This window comes from Drosophila santomea, chromosome 3R (genome assembly GCF_016746245.2).
Source record: "Drosophila santomea strain STO CAGO 1482 chromosome 3R, Prin_Dsan_1.1, whole genome shotgun sequence".
NCBI lineage: Eukaryota > Metazoa > Arthropoda > Insecta > Diptera > Drosophilidae > Drosophila > Drosophila santomea.
In genome coordinates this window covers 16,356,814-16,381,454 of record NC_053019.2, presented here as the reverse complement: position 1 = coordinate 16,381,454, position 24,641 = coordinate 16,356,814, and the positions used below count along the sequence as shown (strand labels likewise).

Here is a 24,641-nt window from a genome sequence, read left to right as displayed (position 1 = left end):
GCCCAACAATGTTATATTTATCAGCTTAGCTTAGTTATTTGTATTTGTTTATAGAATCTGTGGAGCCTTAGTCTAGTTAGCTAACTGATCTGCATATCATTATCCGTATGTGGTAGGTAGCTAGTACGTAACATATTTAATTTACAATTATTAATTCTCTCCCCTTGAATACTGACGTCATCGAGTTTCTGTTCATTCACTCCGATCGCTCGGATATATTTGCTTCGTTGCCTACTGTGTGCCGTGTTCTTTAGATATAGGATATATAATAATATCAACTGTTTAACTTGTACATATCAACTACTTAAGACGTATGGGGGTTGTAAAACGAAAAGTATCACGATTGACCAAACATAGATCGATATAACCGTTAACTACAAGTGTTTCAATTCTCATTCCAGGTGAGTTTTATCTGCCCTATTGTGGGCAGCTATTAGTTTTTGCAATGAAAATTGGGACAGAAAATAATCTTTGCACATTTACAAGCCTGTGTGACTAAACAAAAATGTTTTTAATATCATGTTTGCCTTCAATCAAAAGACTAGGCATTTTTTGTTTAAGAAAATATTTGATCATTACTATGTTACTAGGGTAAAGGGTTAAAAATTAAAGTTCAAATGTATATAACGATTAGTAAAGATCGAATATTTAAGTCCAATCAGAACCAGTTTAGTTAAAAAATTACATCTAAGTGATGTACCAAATAGTTTCTTTAATAAAGGTTGGAGTAGTATGTTGCATTAAATGTCTTTGATTTTCTTCATTCAAAAGGTAAAACATGATATTAAAACCAATGTATGCCGGTCAACGACGTTGTTTTCAAATTTCTGGATTTATTTCCACCCTTGGGATCTTTCAGGTTTGTATAACCAACCCCGGCTGCTGAGTATACGGATTAATTTTGACGCCCAGCGTCCCACTTGGTTCTTATCTCTGACACTGATCTTCCTTTTTTTAATTTAAGTACTTCCGACATCTTTTGGAACCGCATGAGCAAGGTATCTTTTCCTCCTCGAATGGGAATTTGTAGTCGTAGGTAAGCTCCTCGCCCTGCACGATTCGGCGCAGCGCAAAGATGATGATGTGCTTGTGCCCTAAAATGTCCACCACTTTAGAGTAGCAATTCGGCTGTAAGAAAAAAGGATTTAAGCATCTCCAGTGTAATAGGATACTTTTTTTTTGTACTCACCTCACAGCAGTGATTGATGAAGCGCGCCGCATTGCCGCGCATTGTGGCATCCACTACAAGGTTATCGTCGATTTTGAACATATAGCACCCAATGCCGCGGCTGTCGTAGTAACGCTCCCTTTTGTCCGTCAGTGTAGAGCGAATCAACTCACCGGCATACTCGATAACCATTTCACCTAGAATAGGTATAAATAAATCAATAAATTCATTTCTTTTTAGGATAAAGTGAAAAGAAAAACATACCCGCTTCAATGTCCTTAGTGCAGTAGAGGCCTCGTCCATGGATATGGGATCTGAAGACTCCAACATAATCCTTGTAGGTCTCCTTCAGCGTGCGATACTTCATGGCCATTGGTAGATTGCTACCAGTTCCCCTCCTAAACAAACCACACAAAGACTCCAATCAATAAAGATGTTGTGTAATGAAATAAGTAATATACACTAACCTGGGTACCAGTTCATTGTCAGATGGCTGGACGAACACCTGGATGGGTTGCTTGCGATGTCTAGATGCCAGCCAACTAAACATATCATACTCGCTGCGGTTAGCATACGGCTCACACCGTGCGCAATCGTAAGCATTTTCCTGCAACTCATCCTGATCCGATCCATAGTCGAGGAGACCATGTGAATCTACACCAGACAATGACAGGGCCGCTGATGCACTGCTTCCGCCTAAGTTGCCTCCATGTACTCCATTCGCCGCTGTGGACACATTGCCATTGCGCTTGTGATACTTGGGAGTATATTTTGAGCACTTTTCCACGCCCGGCAACTGTTCAATTAGGTACTTTAGGGCATTTGTTTTTAGACCAATCATCTGGATGCCACCCATATCCGCTAGAGGACCCTCTGGCAGGGGAGTGAGTCCATGTGCCCGCCTTGCCACCTGTACTGCCTCAAAGACCTTCTCCCAAATCTCAGTTATGGAACTCGATTTGTACGTAAAGCCATCTTCGCTCTGGATTTCATAAAGCAGATGTGGACCACTCATTTTTTTGGGCTCTTGAATGGGTGGCGGTGGTTCTGGAGCAGCTGCTGTGGGCACGATGGCAGCCTTTGATGGCTCCGGTTCCTGTGGCACCGTTCGTTGCTCTTCTTTTCTTCTGAGCTCCAGTTCCACTCCATTTTGCAGCTGCTTAAGTTCCAATACATGGGCATCGGCCATCTCGTTAATATAGGTGGCAGCTGCTTCCACAGCTGCAGTTTCCAGAGCTCCTTCAAACTCTTCGGTGGGAGCAGATGCTGCTGCAGTGGTGGCCAGGACATCCTCCACCATTTGCTGGTAACCAGCAGTGGCTTCCACCTCCATCGTCGTCGCAGTGGCTATGGAATCTGTACAGTCATCGTTGGTCAGGTTGTCTAGTATCTTACTGATCTTATCCTTGACCGCCGGCTCTTCACTGTCGGACATCTCGTGATCGTTGCACGCCGATGTGGCCATTTTCAAGCTGAAGTCATCATCCTCGTCCTCCTCCTCGTCGAGATCTTCTTCCCTGTAGACATCTGTATCCATTGGCTCCACTTGAAAGGCGTGCTTATCGAGTAGATACCCGTTGGCAAATTGTTGACTTAGTTGCTCTCGTTGCTGTTGTTGGAGAAGTAGCTGTTCGGTCTTGGACTCCGCCGGCGAATTCTTCTCGTAGAGTCCCTCCGTGTAGATGGACTCCGTTACCGGCTGTTCCTCCAAGATTGCATCTATTGTGACAGCTGGCACAATGCTCTCCAAAACTGAACTAGCTTTGAGTTCCGCCTCGTAAACTGGGGACGGTAATGTTGCCTTCTGGGCATAGCACTTGGACACACTGGCGCTGGTCAATTGCTGGATCATAGGCTGTTCAACAGGTTTCGGAGGAGTGGGTGACGGAACTACGGGACACTCGTTGGACAGCGGAGCAGGTTCCTGGCGTTGCTGCATTGGAAGCACCCGATTTGTGGGCCTGGTTGTGGAGCTACTTGTGGTTGGAGGCGCTTGTTGTTGCATAGGATTAACCACATTGGTGGGCAACGAGCAGTTGCTACTACTACTGGTGCTACTTGTGGAGAAATGCTGTACGCGGTTAGCCACCTCCTGCTGCTCCAAAACTTGAGATTCCATCAGAAATTGCGATTGCGGTACTGGTGCCTCAGCGAGTGTTATAATGGGCATTGATGGCTGTACCTGTACCTGTTGCTGCTGCAGCGGTGGCTGTTGCTGCGGAATATGGAGCATCTGCGCCTGCTGAAGCTGTTGCTGTTGCTGCTGCGGTTGTGCGGGGATTCGCTGCTGTGAGATCGTTACTTTAGGCACCTGATTGACTACCACGGCTGGAATATGTTGCTGCAACTGTGGCTGCTGCTGCTGCTGCTGCAACAAGGAGTGATTTTGATTTTGTACCTTTGGCGTAGGCTTCATCACTTTGGGTTTCACTTCCAGCTTATGAATGGGTCGTATCATGTTGGTTTTCTTTTGAAGAGGCTTCGAGGCAATACTGGGTGGTGCTCCACAAGAGGTTCCCGTTCCGGACGCGGCCTTGCCCTTAACCTGAGATTGTTTGAGATTGGAGTTTTTCAACTGTACTTGAGACTGCTGGGTGACTATACTGGTGGGCAGCACCTTGTTGACCACCTGTGGTTGTGGCGGCACTTTGCCGACACCCGAAATTCCCGCTGCCTTGGCTTGAGCATTCGTTCTCTTCACCTGAGTTACTGGCGGAATCTTCGCTGTGACCATAACAGGAGCGGTGTAATCCATTGATGTGGAGGCTCCTGAAGATGTGGGCACCGACTGGAACTGGAAGTTAGCGTTCTGCAGTATCTGCGTTGTTGTGTCGTCCTGCGTTTGCTGTTGCAGCACACTGGCTGCGTTTAGGAATGTGCCCGCACTGGATGCATCCCCTGTGTTATTGAGCACCACATAGCCAGCGGGTAGATCAACAATCGGTTCGATTTTACTAGCCTGGAACACCTGTGTAGTGGTTGCTGAGAAGCTGGCATTCTGGCTAAGCATTCCGGGCATTGCAGTGGAAACAAACTGCTGTGACGACATGACCGTATTCTGGACGATCGTCTCCAGTCCATAGTACATGGGTTGGGTGGCAAGAATCACCTGGGGAGAAGTGGTGGCGAATTCCAGGCCAGTGGATCCTCCACCAGTACCACCTAAAATTAAGGGTTGTTGATTACCGCCCGGCTGGTTGCCATCGGCTCCTCCTCCCAATTGAATGGTTTGAGGCTGAATGAGCGTTCCTATCACTTGAGGTTGCGGTTGAAGAGATTGCGCCGTCAGCATTTGCAATCCGGAGTTGGCGGGTGTGGTAGTGAGCACTAAATTTCCACTCGCATCCGTTTGCAAATAGGTGGCGCCTCCACCGGGAGCAGTTGTCAGGAAAGTAGGCGTTGCCGTAGGCTGTGGCTGGGGCTTATACTCCCCCGCTGTAGGTATGGATATGTACTGCAGGGGCTGTCCTTGGCTTCCGTCCCCAGTCACAAAGGAAATTATGTTCTGGGGTTGAGCTTGGGGCAAGATTAGCTGCGGCGCCTGACTCTGGGCACTGCTCTGGAACAACAGCTGCGGCTGCAGGAGATTCTGTCCCATAACAGTGATGGGCTGTTGCACCTGAGTCTGCTGCTGCTGTTGATGCTGCTGAGGGTGCGGTTGCAACTTGGCCTGAATCGGCTTCACCTGGTGTCCCGACTTCAGCTGCCTCTGTTTGACGGCCGCCTGTTGCGCCGCTTTGGTGGCCACTGTCTTCAGGGGCTTTCCAGCTGCCGTCAGGGGAAGCATTATCTTCTTATCCGTATTCGTGGCCTGCAGGGTCTGATAGGTGGCTGTTGGTGTCGTTGTCGCCTGCATCGTCTGGGGGATTTGGATAAACTGCTGAGTGCCATCGGGATTAGTGGAAACAGCAATTAATTGAGGTTGTGCTGGAGCTGTCACCGTAGGTTGAGCTAGCGTGAAACCTCCACCCAGATTGGCAGCCAAACTTTGCAGTGAATTCGCATAGATTTGCAAATCGTCCGTGTTTGCCTGGGTAGCCGGATTCGGCTGGGAAAGGAAAAATCCATTGCCCAGGGATTGTGGTTGTAGTTGAAGCTGCTGCAATCCCTGTAAGCCAAACTGTCCCAGGGAGCCCAGGCTCTGAACTTGGGGAAACGATGTTGCTGATTGAAGGTAATTTAAACCTCCTGCATTGGCTAGAAGTTGTTTTTGCAGCTCGTTCAGACTTTCCGCACTGATCTGGGTAGCATTATTAGTGATTCCTTGCCCACTGACGTCAGATTCCGTTTCATTGGAGGACATTGATGGGCCACAAGATGGTAAGTGCCGCTGGAAGGCGTCGTAATTCCTGTAGGTGCACTGACACCGATCACATTTAACTTGGCCGCTAAACTGGGCTGTTGATAAATTTCCGTCCCCGGAAATTATGCGAAATTCGGTTATTGAATCGTCCACGCCATCCATTTGCATTATCCTCATCTTAGTTGCTTCCTCGCGTCCTTCACTCTTTTCGAAATACCGTTTTGCTGCACTCCAGGTGAAGCTCTTGCTTCTCACAGATCCAGATGTGGTAGCGACTCCCTCGGCGGATGTTTCACTGATAGATTGCCTTCTTGACACGCCTGCCACTGTGGCCATTTCCTTCTTGTTTCTTTGCTGACTGCTTAGGGTTAAAAAGACTCCTTCTGCCAAGTTTTTCGACAGCTTTCGCCTTTTAATAGCGGTGGCCATGGCGCTATTCCCGTCGAGCTTTGGCCAAGCTAGTGTTTTGAGCATCTGCACTTGGCTGGAGTTTCTCGCTGCGGATAACATCGCATCCTCCACAGGATTGCTGCTTGGCCAGCCATTTCCCAGGCTCGTATTTGAATTGCGGGTATCCTCATCACAGATGCTCACAGAAGCAGCTCCACCTGCTTGTTGATTTTGAGCCTGATTGGAAGTCATGGCCTGAGTGCCGTCCTTGGATTGTTCACTTATGGCAAACAAGTCGGTCTTATCGTCGTACAAGAATATGTCCAGCATGGAGATGCCATCGAGTAGCTCGTGAGGAAGATCTTCGAATATGGCATCTTTAATCTCTGGGGGAAACAAATCAGCCTGCTGTTGCGGTTCCCCTTCGGTGTTTTCATCGGGTGGTACACAAGAGTTGGGATTCGGGAACTCGCCGCTCCAGTCGGCTCCGCCATTCTCCAAAAATTCACTCCTCGCTAGACTTGTGTGCCATCGTGCGATTTGCGCCATACCCAATTGAACCTCCTTGCTGTTGGGATTTGAGTGATCTACTGTATAGTTTCGACCCACATCTAGGGCTGTTAGGGTTGACGAACTGTTCTGTATGGTAGTGCGCACTGTGTACTCCACTATTTTCCAAGGCTCCTTCGAAGACCAATACAGACGACTGCACAGGAAATTGATGGGCACGACGGCTTCGTAGGAGTCCGAAAATCTGGGAACTATGGCTCCCAGCTGGCGCACCTCCAAAGATCCAATGTGAAATTGCACACGAGCTGGCTCTATCAGCTTTTTCCTTTTTCTATCTAATTCCACATACACGGGCCGGGAAACCTCGAAGTTGGATTCGTATGTTACACTGGGCGATCCATTGGCTTTCAAGGCATTTCCATTCTTGGCATGGGCAGGGCAATACATGGATTTATCTGTGAGAAAGGCGCAGTCGATGCTTCTGGCACATGGATAGTGATAGTGCTCGCCACAAGATCGCACATTGCAGCCGACGGTGGCCCCTCGGTTTCCACAAACCGTGCACTTGATCATCCTTCCTCTGGCCACCGCACTGTGGACATTTTGAAGTGAACCGTCAATCTCCTCGAACACTTCCGCAGACCACATGGCACAATTGGTGTGAACCCAGCAATCATGACCGCAGTACAGGAGCCGAGCCTCCTCGCCGGATAAGCCTTCACCGCTCTTTCTACAGAAGAGACACACTCTGGTATCTAATCGCATCTTAATGCCACAACTACCAAAGTCGTCCACTTCCTCCAGGGGAATATCCAACACACCGGATCGCGATTCCGCCTGTGAAGTGGAATGCTCGTTGTAAACAGAAGCACTTCCTCCTCCCGCATCTTGCAAATCCTCGTAGTTGGCACCAGAGCAGGACTCAAACATATCCTCCTCCAAGGCATCGGTGCAGGCTTTCGTTTCGTTTTGGAACCAGGGGAACTGTTCACTTAACAGCTCCTTGTAGGCAATGTCCAGTTCATCGCAATTGCTCTGTTGGATAACTTGGCTCATGTCATAGTTGAATTCCGCCAGGGAAACATACGAGTTTCCAGCAATTTTCTGCTTAATATCAACCAGGCTAAAGGATTGCGGATGGCTGATGTGCTGCTGGCAAGAGCAGGGCAGGGATTTTACTCGTGGCTTGTTTAAGTTAACATTCCGTTGTTGCTGCTGCTGCTGCTGATCCTTGAACTCGTAGACATCGTCGCTGTTTTGAGACTCACCATCGCTGCCCAAGCCGTTATCCGATCCACTACTAAACTGAAGGGCTTTCGGTTGAAGTTTCCCTTGGTTTGAGGATGCTCCGCAGGTGCACCGCAGTTTTTTGCGGGGACTTAGTTTAAGAAGGGCACAGGCTTGTCGGGATTTGCTGAGAAGTTTCAGAACGCTGTAGAGACTGGCTTTGAACTCCTCCATTACTGCCTGTCGCCACTCCTCAGCCTTGATCTTAGAACTCTCATTCCTGCGGGCACATTTCTTGCAGATAAACTCTATTGACTCCGGTAGAGTGCTTAAGAGATTGTACTGCTCATCACTGAGACCTTCGCACTTGGAATGAACCCATTGGGCACAGTCACCACACTCCATCATTTTCAGATCAAAATCGTTGTCATCATAGCATCTCTGGCATATTGGACAAAAGTTGCCCTTCTTGCGCAACTTAAAGCAACCCGTACACATCGGAAGGTTACCAACAAATTTCGATACTTTCGTGGTGGAGCAGGACTTGCACTTTAAGCAATTGACACATATTAACGGACGATCTGCTCCAAGAAGTCTCTTGCTAGTGCCCAAGCAGGTGCTGTGATAGTTCTTTTGACACTTCTGACATTTGACCTTGGACCCTGACGACATATTGCAGGTGTAGCAAACGGTGCATCGAGGACACAACCAATTTAAGCGCTGCGTCAGTTGGTTTAAGGAAGACGATGGCCCAGTGGATGCATTCACTGTCGTTTCCAGAAGGCTGTTCATTAGCGTGGTATCCTCAAAAGAGCCATGTTTCAGATTATATTCATCTTGGACACAGTACTGATGATAGGGCTCACAACAGCAGGCACAAAAGATCAGCGGATCCAAGCCTGTAGAACCACATAGGAAACACAGAGCCCTCTGAGCAACCGTTTCTGTTACAATCAAACCAAAACCAGTTTGGCAAACTTCAGCAGGATCATAATTCTCCCAGAAATCGATGGATATGAGTGTACGTTGCTGTCGGTGCTCCTTAGTTTTGCGTCCCTGGGTTTGATTTGATGATTGGGTGACCGAACTTGACGTAACAATGTCCCCGTTTCGCTGTTTTTTGCTGGCCGCCACTATTAGGTTGGACGCAACTGCTGCATTTCTTGTGGTAACCTTCGCAGATGAGCCTGCAGCAGCACTAGCTGTTCCTTCTTTTCCTCCCGCTGGTACTTTCTTAGCTTCAGCTTGGGCACTGCCAGCGGACTTACTGAGTTTCGATTCATCACCAACAGGAGACGTTTTACAGCTAGCACAATTATCGTTTATATCTGTAACAATTTGAGCTGGTTTTTCAGGTGAAGGCTCCGAAATAGCTGATGGCACTGGAGCAGCTATCTCTTGCTGCATATCACCCCCTTCCTCAGGTTGCTGATCCTCGCCAAAGGTAGCTAAAGGTTGGCCGAGAACAATGGAAGCACTGCGGCACACATGCTTTACACGAGGTCCCTTTAGGTCAATCCTCTGTCGTTTTAGGGTGTCACCCGTAGCATTGGTTTCACCAGCAAGATCCGCTGGAGGTACACCTTGGGAAGTTCCATTGGAAGCCGTTGGCTGGGTGGCTGCAGAAATTGATGGTGCCTCCTCTTTTGGAGCTTGAGCTTCTACAACTGGAGGTTCTGCTGATCCAGATTTCTTGGTGGCTGCCAGCGTGGGACTAAGAGGCTTTTCGCTCAGTTCCGATTCCTTTACTTTTTCCTTCTCCTGTTTGCTGGTCTTTTTAGTCAGACTGGGACTGATCGCTTCAGCAGCTGTAAGTTTTTGATCTGCTGCATTGCTTATTTTCAGGAAGAGGGGCTTCTCCAAAATCGCAGGACGCAGCAGAGGAGTACTGCCAAATGTGACATTGTTCTCTGCCAGTGGATTGGGCTTTATCGAAGTCAAGGCAGAAGTGGAGTCACCACTGGACTTCCACTTCACAGACGAAGAAGCAACCACAGAAGAGGAAGAAGAGGACGCAGTAGAAGTAAACCTCAGGCTGCCTGTTGGAGAAAGCAGTTCCGCGGATTTCTCTTCTCGGGAAGAGGACTCTCCTCGCATGCCCGGTGGCAATATACCACTTAACCTACTCCTGTGGGCCACAGGAAGCTGAAACGAGTTCATGCATTTTTTCAGCCAGCACGCAGTGCACCGATCCTTGTAAAACTTTTTGAAGTTTTTCAACTGGCTCTTGGCTGAGTGAATGCTGCAAGATGATCCTGCAAGGAAATATTCAATATACATTAGTAAAAGGCGGTTACGATGAAATAAGCTTTCTACAACCTTCAGTTCCTTTGCATTGCATATACTGTTGGCTGCCGGAGGAAGTATTAGCTGTACTCGCATTGGCCGATATTGATTTCTTGGTCATCTTTGAAAAGAACTTCCTGCACACGTCGCAAGCTACAACTCCGTACTTACGGGCTTGAGCCACCTCTTTACTGCTGACCATCGCTGAGCATACTGAGCAGGCACTGGGAGTTGGTGTTACTGTGGTGAAATGAAAGATTAATACGTATAGAAAAAAAATTTGTTTGTTGTTTCTTAACTAACCTGTTGATGAGCTCGTGCTAGCTAGCGATCCAAAAGACGAAGTCGCCAGGGTATTAGCTGCTTTCGGAATGGCACTGGGTGATGTGGGGCAAGCTTTTGGAGCAGTAAATGGTGCCTGCTGGGTGTCTGCCTGGAATTGCAGACGTGGTTGTCTCAGAACAAAATTTCCAGCTGCACTGCTACTGGGCTTCAGGGTGCCAAAGTTGAAGAAGGTCTCCTTGCCGAGCTTCAGACTCGCTGACGCGGAGAAGGTCGATGCAGTGGAGCTTGCACTTGAGGAAGCTGCTCCGAAAACATTTTTGGCTTTGGAGTCGACCAGAGTAAGAGGCTTTTTGGTACTAATGGCACCCTCTTCAAGCAATCTCCTGTTAGGCTTAATGATACGCGACGATCGTGTGCTCCTTTTGGGCAACACGAAATGCGAGTCCATAACCAATTGTTTCTCCTCCGAATCCCGCTCATCACTTTTCTCTGTTTCTGCACTCTTTTCGGAGGCCGCCTCATCGTTGTCATCCTCATTGTCATCGTCCTCCTCGGCTTCTTCATCGTCCTCATCGTCTTCCATATCGTCGTCCTCCACATTGTTTTGATCATATGGAGAATCATTGCGACGGAAGGTTACACCACCCTCATCGTCTTCATCCATGGGAGCGCCAAAAGCGCGCGACAAGCCAAATACATTTGATGAGGATCCAGACTCCTGATTTGAGGAAGAGCTCGCTGCCGCCGATCGAAATTTAAGAGAATTCAGCTTATCGATGTTGGAGTTTTTGTTGAGTATCTTTGACAAAATAGAGGGTCGCACGATGCACTCGCCTCCTCTAGAGTAATTAAGCGGTCGGTTTAAGGAATCCTTCTTCATAATTGAGACGATTGGTATGCGGATGTCTGGATTGTAGAACCGCTTCACAACCGACTTATCATCACTTGTCTCCAGCACGTTTCTGAACGTCACCGTCTTCTTTTGTTTAGCTGCCGCTGATGACGATGACGTCGTTGGTCCCGCATCCGCTCCAGATTTGGGACTACTGCCGTCAGCAGATGTGGCCACTGCTGGCGGCCCATTGGGAACAGATCCTTTTCCCGATGCTGCTCCATTTGGCGCTGCAGGGCAGCTGGATGGAGAGGGATCGCGGGCAACTTCATTGGGCATTTCACTCAAGACGCGCTTCTGGAAGTGTACACAAATAAAAGGGTTCAGTAGGTTTCGGTTAGGGTTGAGTATGGAAAGTCGGAGAAGGGGTTACAAGCAAATCAATAATTCATGCCACTAACTACACGCTCACAAAATGAGAAGCGGAAAGCAATGCAATAAATATATAGCAAGCAATGCATATAAACACAGCAAGAAATAAATTAGTAATTAAAATTATATCCAAAACTGCAATTTATTAAAAGGTAGTACGTATTAAATATTTTGGTTGCATATCACCAATTAAGTATTTTTTCCCTATTGAAAAAGTTCTTTGAGTAGTTAAATATAACTAACTAAATATATATTTCAACTGTTTTTTTTTACACATTTTTATGATCCAATTACAATTTTTAATTACAATGGTCCAAGAGACGGTGGGCTTAAATTAGTAAGGCCAATGGCAGCTTTCAGTGTAAAAGTAAAACACAAAGAAGCATGCAAAGGACCAGAAGCAAGTGCAACTTTTCGAAGGGGATCGCTTGGACATGGTGGGTTACAGAGGCGCTTGAGAGGAAGGGGGTAAGGCATTGGTGCAAAAACAAGTTACTAAGCATAAGTATAAGCTGGGGAACAGACACCATTGCCACTGTGACCGTCAACCGTCTGCGGCAGACACATGTGGAAGAGTTGCAAGCGCTAAAACGTCATAAAAGCCAATTAAGCAGGTAAGCGAGCAGGTAACAATGGCGTCAGAGGCGGGTGGTTGGGTGTAAAGGGGCTACTAACCAGACCAGAACCATGGGTAAGCCAACTTGAGGGGGTTCTCTTATTTACATTGGCGGGAATTGGACTGTGGCATTGGACGAGGATGTGTGTGCTGCAAAGGGTGCACACGCAACTCGGAATGAGTTGGTCGGATTGAGGGGTTAAGGTGGCGGAAAAAAAGCAGCTTAAACATATTCATAAATAAAAGCAAAAGGGGGCAACACCTGGGAACGAAAACCAGCAACCAAACACCGACAATCTGAAAATCAACTTACCAGGGCCGCATCCTCACCCGGGCTGACCGCGCCCCCTACGCCCGTTTCTCCCTCCTCAGAAGGCGGGGAGCCGGAGGCATTTGGCGCGGAGGGGAACGGATTGTCCACCACCGGACTATTGAGCTGCTTCAGCTTGGATGTGGAGGGCAGCATAACTTCGCCCCTGGCCAGGTTCAGATTCTTGAACTTTTTATTGCTATTCTTGCGTGCTCTCAGTAAAGCGGCACTTATAGGAAAGGCTCCACCTTGCGAGGATCCTCCTGGGGAGACCAGGGCACAGGCCAGTCCAGTTGATGTGGCCGGTGTCGCCACGAATAGTGCTTTAAGGCATGAACTGGAAAGGCCAGAGGTTGTTGCTTCACAGGTTGTTCCAGAAGATGCTTTAGAAGTCTTTCCAGAAGAGCATGTCCCAGCGGCTGTTGTTTTGGCCAATTTTCCAGAAGATGATGTTCCAGAGGATGTTTCAGGAAACTTGGCTGTAGACTTTCCGCAGGATATTCCGGAAGATGCTCCATCGGAAGATGCTCCGGAATTTCCTTCTGGAGAGGAGCCAGACGACCGTCCTGAGGATGATCCAGAATTCGACGCTGAGAAAGTTCTGAGAGACTTGCTCGAGGCTTTTCCAGAAGCTGCTGAAGATAATTTGCCTGAGGCTGCACTTGACATCAATCCATCCGATCTTGAAACATTGCCTCTCGTTTTATCACCGTCACCATTTTGATCCTTCGTCACAGCCTCCTTATCCAGATTGGCCGCACTCTTGTGATGGGTGCCGCCATTTACACTACCGCCATTAGTAGATCCCGATCCGGATGATCCCGATCCTGAGCCCGAGCCCGAACTGCTGCCATTGCCGCTATTTTCGGAGCCGGCGGATGAGGATGCCGTATTGCCACTAGTTGATGCACCACCCGGCGCATTATCATCCTCATCGTTATCACAATTGTTGCCCTTTTCCCGGGCAGCCGGCGAACCGGATCCGGAGCCACTCGGCTGCTGGGACTCCGGCGGTGGCTGCTGCGTCTCGGCCGGATTTGCCGCTTCATCCTCCAGCTGCAGGACACTGATCCGCTTACGGTTGATCGACTTGGAGGGTTTGCCGGGAAACTTGGAGCGGCCCATAATAGTAGTGCGTTTGCGTTTGCCTTTGCATTTGCATTTGCCTGCTTTTAGATTGGATTTTCCTCGTTTTTTTTCGTTCGATTTATACTGGGACTTGCAGTTGATTTTCTTTGATTTCCTTGAATTGTTTGACTTCTCGAACTTGTGGATAACTCACTGTGGATAAGAGAGAGGCACAAACTTCGGGTAAGAGAGACCGACTAAGAAAGACCGGTATTAGCACGAAGAAATCAACTAGCAAAAACAGAAACACCAACAACACAGCTCGGGGTAAAAAAAAAAATACTTGTAAGCCAAATCGCGCGTTTGGAATGCGTCAATTTTCCCCCTTTTTTTACGAATCTCGTTGTTGTTGCTGTGGCAACTCGTTTATTTTGCACTCCTGCCGCACGCCCCCTTCACTTCCCACTCACTCACTCCTTTTGGCGCACACACTCTTTTCCTTGGCTATTTATTTATTTATTTCTTTTTCGCGCGCGTTTCTCGTTGTGCGCTCCTTGCTTTGCGAATTACAACTACAATGCCGAAGGTGACGTATCCGCTCGACAGCTTCGGCTTTTGAACACGTTCGGTCGCTCTCTCAGTCGCTCCGTACACTCAAAAAAAAAACTGTTGTTCGAATGATAAAGGATCTATGATTTCGGCCGTTTCTTATGACCATATTTAAGAAATTAAGAATTTATGAACCGTTTATTACACGAGTTTTGTTATTAGAATTGTATTGAAACAACTGTATCCTGGTTTTTTGTACTCAATAGGCAATGTTTTTTTGAGTGCACGCTGTCGGGAACGACTCTCTTCGCCACCTTGGCCCGCTCTTTCCCTGCTCCTGAGCAAGGAAAGGTGCAATTGCAGCTGCCTTTGTTCCGCTCCTTCTGCCGCTGTCGTACTTCTTGCGTGACCACTAATACACTCACACCTTTATCAGTGGTGGCAGAATTGGATTTTTATTTAAATTAATGGGATAAGACATTTAAGACTATGCTGAAACAGTGCAACTTATTGTCAAGGTGAAGAGATAGGAAATAAAAGAAAAAAAACAATGAAAAAGTTTTTTAAATTACTTAGATTGAATAATTAAAACAAACGTCAAATAAAAAATTGTTATGTTGTTGTTGGAATAACAATCCAAATAAAACACATGAAAAAGGATATTTTTTGATAAAAAAAACTGTTAATAGACTTGATCTTCAGAAGTTTACGATTAATTCGAATTTAATTAAAGAATTTCAAGCGCTGTTAAGTATGCAACAGATCTTTAAAGGACATTTCACAATTTAGCCCAATTTAGCGGGAAAACAGCCTAGCTGCCAGCACTGGGTTACTACCACCTTTACACGCTTTGCCACCACTAAGTGTGTGCAGCTAACGAAAAAAAAAAAAAATTGAAGCAAAACAACTGCGGCGTTGTGGCTCCTTAAACTCATTCCGTTTTCTTTGGCACGTAGCACGCGCTCTCTCTTTGTCTCTCTCTCTAGCAGACTCCTTTTTAAGAAATGCTCTCACACTCCAACCTCTCTCCCGCTCTTTTTCTCTCGGCAACTACCTTTCTCCCTCCCTCCCGCGGGCTAGTTGTCATCGACGTTTTTAAGTGGTTTTTCTACTTCAGTCTTGAACTTTTTTGTTTCTTGTTGCTGTTGTTTTCTTTGCAGGATTTTCTCGTTCGGCTTTTGTTGTTGCTGCTGCTGCTTTTGTTTTTTTCTCTCGGATATTTTTTTGTTTGTTGGAAATTGAAATTCTTACAGTTGTTGTTGTTGTTGTTGTTGTTGGTGCTGATGCCGTTGTGGGCCACTATTAAGTGGTGGGTTTTCCCTACTTCTGGCTCTTTTTACGACAGTTTTTCTCTTTGTTCTCGCTTTTATGGCCTGATGAAAATTCTTCTTTTTGCGCGTTTAGTTTTTCTGCGTTGGGAGTTTCTGCTCGACGAATTCACAGTTTTCCACATTGCTGTACTTTCGCGGCAACTTTTCTCATCTGTAACTGCCACTGTTGCTCTTGTTGCTGTTGTTGTTGTTGCTGTTGCTTTTGCTGCTGATGCTGGCTTGTGTTGGCGGGCACATGGTGCTCATTACCATTACCATCATTATCCCCATCATCATCTCAATACATCCTCGGTCTACATCATTGCCATCTTCCCATTCCACCCCACTGCTTCACTCACACACTCTGGCTCACAAAAGTCTGCAGTCTGCGTGTGTCTTGAAATCTGCAAAAAATTAATCGAGGGGGTGGTGGGCGGTTGGGAGGCAATGGAAGGCAATGGGAGAGAGAGAAAAAAAAACAAAAGTAGAAATTTATTAGTTCGCTTCGTCGCAGTTGGGCAAACAAGTTGAAAGTTGACTTTTTGAGTGTTTTAAGCGTGTGTGTGGGTGACGAAGTGCAATGATTATGCATGTGTGTGTGTGGCAGTGACTGAGTGTGAGTGTGCACCGAAAGAAATTTTGGTGATCTATTGTATTTTAATATATTTATTTCTATTCAATGATTTTCTAAATTCTTATCACTATTAGTGGGCATGAGTAGAAGACCCCAAAAATATTTACAAATATGTATAAAAGTATGCTATATAAGCTACCATATATATTTGGATAGTTGTATTTGCATTGCCCAATAAATTTGGACTAAACTTAACTAAAATTATGAATGTAACTATTTAGTTCTAAACTTATAATAGTTTAATTTTTTCTGAGTGTGCATGTGTGAGCTTAAGTGCTCGGAATGAGGTGAAAATACTTTCGAGATTTTGGGGTGGTGGCTACCACCTTTCCCTGTCTCTCTCTTCCTCTCAACTCCTTTTTCCCACATTTTCCGAAAGCATGACTCAGTACGGCGTAATTGTTTTCCGTTTCACCTCCGGTTTCCACTCAAAGGTGTTTGGCAGTCAGTTAGTTTACCTGGTTTACCTGCCTCGTTAGTTAGTCAATCTTGTCAACTGTACTGCATACTGCTCCCCAGCAAGTCAATTTAAGTTGCACTCGTACTCAGCGATACCTACGTAGTTGGTACAATGGGCCAGAAAATGCGGCAAAGAGGATTAAAAATAGTAATGAAAGCACCCACTTGGGGACTGGTATCGTAATTTTTACTATTATTTATTCCTTAGATATCTCTGGGGTATAGAAAGCTTTTAGCAAGCGTCAAAAAGTTTGTTCTTAGGCATTTATACTCCGACTTTAAATCATACTTTTGAACAGTTGAGACAGTCCTGTGGAGTTCATTATTTACTATGAAGTTTTATGTATAAGTTTTAGCATCTTTGGCCAAATTAAAAAGTTTAAAACACATTAAGTGCCTCGATACCCACTGTGCCTTAACTCGGGTCTCCTGCCACTGTCTCAGTTGTTTGCGATTTGTGATTTTATTAGTCGATTTTCCTCGTTTTTATTTTATATCGCCCCTGCTTTGGTTTGTGTTTCTACCATTGAGTTGTATCTTTATGGCCCCATCGGTGGCATGATGTAAGCATGGGATTCGAGATACAGCGAACGGGACTGGGACTAAACCGGGCTTAATTGGACAAAACACTCATCCGTATTTGCACGGCGATTACACTAATTGCTGCGAAGTTGCCGTGAATTGAATACCTAGCACCCAATATGCATATGAATAATTTGCATTTTAAATCGATGGTTGATGGAGTGCTAAAAATACCCAATAAAGATCTTAATCAGCCCCGTGAAGCAAGTGATTTGTGGCTTTTTAATGCGATGCCTTGAAAGGTTATTAAACTATCATGACATAGTAAAATATATGTTTGCTTGTAATGGTTTATTTAAAAACTTTATCTAGTTAATTCGAATTACTCTGAATTATGCAACTATGGCCCCACAAAGTTTCATAATCTTATTATATACTTTTAAATCACCTTAATCTAATTGTGCAATTAGTTCTATCTGGTACCAATTAATTGCCAATGTTATGCGATATATAATCTGTCATTGACTGATGCGACTGGGAATCATGTCCCCTACTCTATGATTGATGAGAATCGGGAACCTACTCAATCACCGGACGCAACTATAGATTGCTATTATAAGACACACCCTATGTCTCTGATATAATCGTTCCTAATCGCTTAATACAAGAACAATACCATATTAGTGGCCATTTAATACCGAGCACAAAACACTAGGCAAATATCATGACATAACAAACTAAAGGTTAATTCTCTCAAGCTCAAAACAATTGTCAACAATTTAATACCCATGCAGGGGGTGGGGGTTTGGGAGGTGAAGGGGTATGTGGTTCGAGTCGGCAGACAAGCAAGAAACAATCAGAAAAACACTGGCCAGCCAACAAATTGCACACAAATTGTATCTGAGAAACTCACACAAATGCCGATGAAATGCGCAGACAGCAGCAGAATGCTAACTACGTTGTGTGTTGACATCAATTAACTAAATCGCTTTAATTATGTGCCACCAACCGGGCGGCAGCAACAACATCAACCACATCAACATCAAAGTCACAAGGAGAATTCAGCGTGAATAATTCACCGAATCGATAAAATCCCACAGAATGATGACAAAACGCGTTGATATAGACGACAAAATGAGCAAATTCAAATGTGAAGAGTGTACAGGGGTTGCTCCTTAATTACGGACCATTTGTTTAACAAGGGGATGATGTTTGTATCGAAGGATAATGGGCGGTAACCTGTACACGGGGTGCTCGATAATTGCTGACCAGGTTTTTAGAATTTTAATTGAAGTTTTTTTAGGTACAGGGGCGTTTCCATTTGAAGATAATTACTTCCCTTGCACATCCTTCACTTCGATAAAGAGTTTAGACATTAAAAATTAATGGTTTGTTTCCAAGAAGTATACAATTAAATATTTTTTTCTCATCTGTGTAAAATTGTTTGTTCAAAAGCTCGGAAAATAAAAGTATCCAACTAGTTTGACGTAAGTATTTACGTTTATCCGACAAATTTACTGCGCTAATTGCCCGAATTTGATGGATAAAAGACCCTGAAGCTTTTGGCCATGTCCAGATCAAATAAGTGGCACTAAACGAAAATGCAAATACACTTGATTTATCTAAGTCATCACTTAAAGAGACGGATTTCACCACACATCAAAACTTTTAAAAACTCTTTTTAATTATTTGAAACCAATTTATTAAAGTGAAATATTAAATACAAGTGAGATTTTCCCCACAAAAACTTCAGAATTAAATTGCTCTATATTCGATTTTTGAATCTGAGACGTTTGACTGTATTTCGATTTCGACACCCAATTAATGATGTTCAAGTGTCGTCGGCTTCACTGTAATTCGAGTACAGCCATTAAACCAGAGCCGCGCGGAATGTGTAAAGACGGGAGGCTGTCAGAGGGGGGTGGATGGGAGCGGAGGAGAATGGTGAGCGAGGATGGGGGTGGGTAATACCAAGGGGCCAAGAGACAATCGGCCAACAAAACGAACAATCTCCCGGCGAACAACGAATAACGAGGCAAAGTAAAACTGGCCTGGCCAATTCGAAATTCGAATGCATCGTCATCATCATCATCATCGTCTCCTCGAAATCGACAGCCGAACAAACACGAAGATAAACGAAAATACTAAACCAAATTGAAGGGGGAAGAGGCGGGATGAAGCAAAATGAGAGAGAGAGAGCCAACGCACACACCTTTAATTTAATTGCCATCAATTATGGTAAAAAGATTAAGAAATCAAAACAACGCAAATGGTAAAATAAGTTGAATAAGAAGAATGGGCCACAAAATGAAACCGAATAAGGGCACTTAACGAAATTAGACGAGTTTTTTTTCAATTGTATACGCATGTTGAAGAGTGTATAAAATTATACAAAAACTTTTTGAGCTCCAATATGATTGATTTTCTATAGCTGAATGCTAAAACTACTACAGCAATAGATATACTAGATCCAGTTTCAAAACAAATCCCTTATTATTCAAATCATTTGGATAATAGCACATCGTAAAATTGCCATTTTATTTCACAATGATACATCTGGGCTGCAAAGTGATATGAAAACTTGCTCGTAATTTGCTTAATTGATTAAAATTGACATCTAATTATACGTTTTTTGTTGTGTACCCGTACACCCCAGTACACATAACCCCATCTCGTTCGCACTACAAGCCAATAACCGCCAAAGAGGCGCGAGCACAAGACTTGCAAATTGTGAGTAATTGAGAAGATTAAAGTCAAGACAGAGATGGCAGTTGAGTGGGAGGGAGAAGGAGAATGGTTGTTGGAGGAAGGGGAAGGGGGAGGTGGCCCGGTTAAAGAGAGGGAGAGAGAGCCAGGTAACGAATCGACTGACGAACGCTTAAAGCCATAAACACGAGCACGACAATCACAACAACTTACATACCACACACAGCACCCACACACACACAACTACCAAATAGACAACTATCTGCATGCCACACACACACTGCTGCACAAACTCGATTGACAAGTTGGAAAAAATCGAAGTCAACCTCGCACATAAAATATGTAAATTTGTATGAAATTATGCAAAAATGTCTTAAATAAATGGGCACTGAAAAAAATAATCGATACCGATACTCAATAAATTGTTTGAAACTAATTTATAATATGTAACTTAAAATTTCAAAATAATACTTCCCCATCTATGATTAAGAAATTTAACCAAAAGTAATACCCTTAGTTTTTTATCAATAATTGTCAACATAAGTGCCATAATTTTTCTCAGTACAACAATGAGAGAGCCCAGAGAAAGCAACTGAAGAGGTGGAATCAACAAATGAACGAGAGCCCCATTCCCCAAATCCAAAGAGAGCGGCAGAGAGCGCACGCGGGGGAGTGTATGCTTGTATGCTTGTACACACGCACACTCACATACACACACTGTATTCGCTTGTAAATCAAAACACGCAGCCAAAGGTGAAACATGAAAAATGTGCGCGCCAATAAATGTGCGAAAGGTGTCGTAGTGTGGGTGCCACACGGATTGGTGTTGGGATGGGGATGGGTGGACGGATATCTGTATCTCTGTGGGCCATGAATGAGCATTGAATATTGAGAGCCGACTTGGCAGCTCGCAATTTTGATGTCCAATTTGCCACGAAACATGAACTAAATACTTGTACGCGAATGTTTGTTTGCGTGTGTGAGCATCTGGTTTCGTGGTGTGGATGGTGATTGTGGTGGTGGTGGCAAAAGGTAACGAAGCACAAGGTAAAATAAATTCAACTCAGCTGGCAGCTGCAGCCTCTCAAAACGCACTGTAAATAAAGGTGTAATTGCTGCTGGCTGGTAGCAACAATGCAAACTAATATTTCGGCCACCGAAGCAAATAGAAATCACACCTACAGTGATCGCTCGCTAAGCGCAGCGTTGTAATGTTTATATTCTAGAAGATTAATAGATTATTTAGGAAGGTGTTTTTCTGATTTTAAAATAGAATTTATCTAAAGAAAGAATTATTATTTTAAAGCCTTTGAAAATACACCTTCAAATTATCTAAAAAGTGCTTAAGAAATCCCCGTCCAAATTGAAGCGTTCAAAGATTCTGGGAGGTGCGATCAACGAGATGCGGATGCAGTAGAGCGTGAAAATGCATTCGGATGAGCATCAGTTGGTCCCGCTTCACATTTTCATTCCCATTCAAGATCTCGCATTAGCTTACGGCTCAGTTGGTCGACTTTTGAAAGGCGAATTTCAATATGCGCAATTACTCATTTGGTGATTTTGCGCCTCAATGTTGTTCGGCGCGTAGTTTCCCACACACAAACACACACGCAGGCATCGACATCGACACTAGCCGATTTGGAATTTGCCTTTTTGATGGCAAATAAAAAAATGGCGTCAACAAATACTCAAACAGCCTATGTACAAATACATATATTTATTTTGTAATTATTCAACAGCTTCTAGGCAGCGAACAGCGGCGGCAATCGATTTAGCTGCTGCCTCTGCTGCTGCTGAGATCGTTTTTCATTTTATTGTATAATTTATTAAAAGTTTCAACAGCGCCAGCAACAAAACAAACAACAATTTTAGTTATACAAACACTTTGGCCATGTGAGCCCAACAGAGAGAGCGAGCGAGAGCGGGAAAAACAGAGAGCGAGAGAGTGATTTGATTTAGAATGAGGCGACAACAAAAGCAATTAACTGGTCACACATTAAGTTTAATTTATCGGCGCTGCTTTATTATGGCTCGCCGCTGTTTGTGTGGGTGTGTTCGCGACTGTCATTTACCGTTCGTTTTACGGGTGGTAAATAATGGAAAACGTCGTAGATGGAAACTTACAGTACAATCCCTCCAACTAACAGTTATGAAAACCGAAGCCCCAGGGGAAATAATTTGATGGGGGCTGACAATAATGCTGAACTTATTTTTGTATCTCAATAGTATAAACTATTAAATGGATTACCATGTAATTAATCTAAAAATGAACAGAGGTCTTAAAATATAATTATATGAGTATGGTTCTTATTTTAAGCTAGGAATACTTATTAGTTTGGAAACTGTAAGTATTGGATGAAAATTAAAATATTAACTAAAGATTTCATACTAAAAAAATGTTTATTAAATCAACATGTTTATCAGAAACCAATACTTGTTTACTAGTACTACAAAATAAAAAAAAAAATGTGTCTAAAATTCTACGTCTGTTGCTAGTCGCACTCAACGAGGCCCCACTGTAGACATAAATCGCAGCGTGGGCCATAAACTAACAGTATTTGTTGTGCAGCTTAATTTGCATTATCGAGTGAATAATTGAACGACACTTTCCTGTTCTTTCTAGCTAAAAACAACAATCTAAAACTACTGACTAGAGGTCTACAAAGGTTAGTGTGTGGGGTCTTTATGAATATGAAATTGACGGGATGGGGTATGATAATGTGATGTGGTGTGCAATGGTGTATAGTATCTCAGGGTGCATTCCAAATCAATATCTGCTTTGCTTATACTTATATGTATGCAGGTATGTGCGCAAATATCCAGTGATATACATATATCTTCACGGCAGCAGACTGACTCATCGTCAGCCGGCGACGCCTTTTATCGCTGCGATCTTTTAATTACCTTGCTGGCGAGCGTGTATCCAGATGCAGATTGAGATTCGATACCGTTTCAGGGGTTGTTGTTACCATTTGGCATCCTTGGTGCACGGGAATAATACAAAAGTAATCCAGATTTGGGACAATTTCACAACAAAACGGCACAGAAACACACGCACTCCGAGCACTCAAAGCACTAGTAAACACAAAATACAGGGGTGGAGATTGCGATTTTCGTTTTTATTTTCGTTCACTTATTTCTTGGTTTTTGCTTTGGCTCTCACATTCGCCGCTCTCTCGGCGCTCACAAAACAAACGCACAAGAACACGCACACACGTACACCGCAATGGCCCGCTCCGCTCTCTTGCTATTTCGTTCTCTCTCTCGCGCCCGCGCGTTTCGTATATACATATGTCGCACCGTTTGTGTTCGCGTGTGTGTGCGGGTGTCTGTATGTACGGGTTTTACGACGATGAAAAATGCCTGCTTCTTCTTCACAGAAATCAGGTTTTCTGCTCTCGATTTTTACACTTTTTTGGCAACTGAACGCTACAAATTCGATGTAATTTCATTGGCAGACACTGCACACCATATTCGCAAACACTTTTCAGCACAGTTTATCAATTATTTTCCACATTTTCTGCGTTTTTTCGACGAGCGAAATGTAAAGAGCAAAGCAAAACGACCGGACAGTGTGACCGCGCCGATAACTATAAAAAATACTGCGCGACATACAAATAAATCCGCGAACCTACGGGCACGCCTGGTCACACTGGACTTGAAGTAGGGTGTTCATGCTCTGCGTGGTTGGTGTCTTTGTTGAACATGGAGTGTGTCCCGGCTAGTGTACGGACAAAAGCTGATTGCTGCAGCACCGAATTTCAAAATTTGAAACCGTTTTCGATGAAACTGCTAATTTGTTTAATTCATGGTAATTAAAATGTTCAGAATGGAGTATACAAAACACTTTAACCTTGACTTTTTTGGAAATTGGATTCTTAAGAGCACATTTTTCATTCATTAGACTTCTTTCAGTAACATGTGCCGCCCACTGAGTAAAGTTAAATAAAAGAAACCGCTGGGGCGAAACACTTTCCAAAACAGGAGATTTTCCTAGGCTGTCGTCTAAGTGGCAAATATCAATCACCTCATTGGCGATTCCATTGTGGCAGTATGTGAAGTTCGGATTAGTTGCGATTTCATAATGAAGCCATAATGTGCGGACACACATAAACAACTTGTCAGCTGCTCATTCGTTCACTTCGCATTTGGTTCTTTGCGAAAGTTATTAACCAAATTTTTGGGAAGACACCCAAAGGCTTTATGCATTCGCAAGGCGCGAAGTAAACAAACACAATTTTTGGTCAACGGATCGAACGTGTCTGCCCAATTAGCACATATTTGATTCACAATGCAAATCCAACTGTTGCCGGGCGAGAAACGAAGGGCGGTAATTCGGTGGCTTAAATCGACGTCATTTGGACGCCGTTTCACGAAAGTGAATAAAAATTCGCAGGAAATTGAATCACTGAGTGCCTGCAAAACTCTTATTCAGCGACTAAAAATGGTGACCTACATTCTGGGGATGTTATCTCATAAAAGTTATTGTATTTAGTGTAGAAAGTTTCCAAAAGAAGGACGTGTTAATAGTTTTGGCCTGAATTCGGTAATTACTTAATAAATAAAAATCATATATTTATAATAATAAATACTTTAACTACAGACTAAATATATGATTATGGTTAACCATAAAACACAATTTTATATTAAGATATATTTATATGCAAGTAGCTTAGTAATCATAACAACTATTGTTTGCATATTTGTAAATTGTTAGGATCCTTAAGAGGTATTACTCTTTGTATAAAGTTTTATCAATCATTTCATATTTTTTTACTTTACATTTACCATATATGCAATTAAGTGTTTAAGGCTAGGTACTTCCTATATTGAATACGAAAACATAAACAAATTTATCAACTGCTTGTAACTTGGACTATCAGCGATTGGCAACAGGAGCAGATCGCTGCTTGTTTTTGGCAGCTGACGCTGTCCACGCCTCATGGTTAGTCGGTCCGTTTAGGTGCGCAGTGATAAGGGGTATGGGGCATCGATAACAATATATCTAACATGGATTACCTTGTACTGTGACAG

The 24,641-nt window shown here is 44.2% G+C and overlaps 1 protein-coding gene across 2 annotated transcripts; it reads right to left on the bottom strand.

Moving 5' to 3' along the window:
* Positions 1–713: 713 nt before the first annotated feature.
* On the bottom strand, positions 714–23,184 carry LOC120453233 (histone-lysine N-methyltransferase trithorax). 2 transcript variants are annotated; one of them, XM_039637833.2, is made up of 9 exons: positions 22,512–23,184; positions 15,228–15,690; positions 12,363–13,640; positions 10,188–11,358; positions 9,918–10,124; positions 1,636–9,853; positions 1,433–1,566; positions 1,190–1,365; positions 714–1,128 (listed from the first exon to the last, which is right to left on the bottom strand). In XM_039637833.2, exons 3-9 carry the CDS (start codon positions 13,482–13,484, stop codon positions 955–957), a joined length of 11,202 nt encoding a protein of 3,733 aa, XP_039493767.1. In that variant the 5' UTR covers positions 13,485–13,640; positions 15,228–15,690; positions 22,512–23,184; the 3' UTR covers positions 714–954. The 2 variants fall into 2 exon arrangements, with proteins under 2 accessions (XP_039493767.1, XP_039493768.1); XM_039637834.2 differs by lacking the exons at positions 12,363–13,640; positions 15,228–15,690.
* Positions 23,185–24,641: the final 1,457 nt, after the last annotated feature.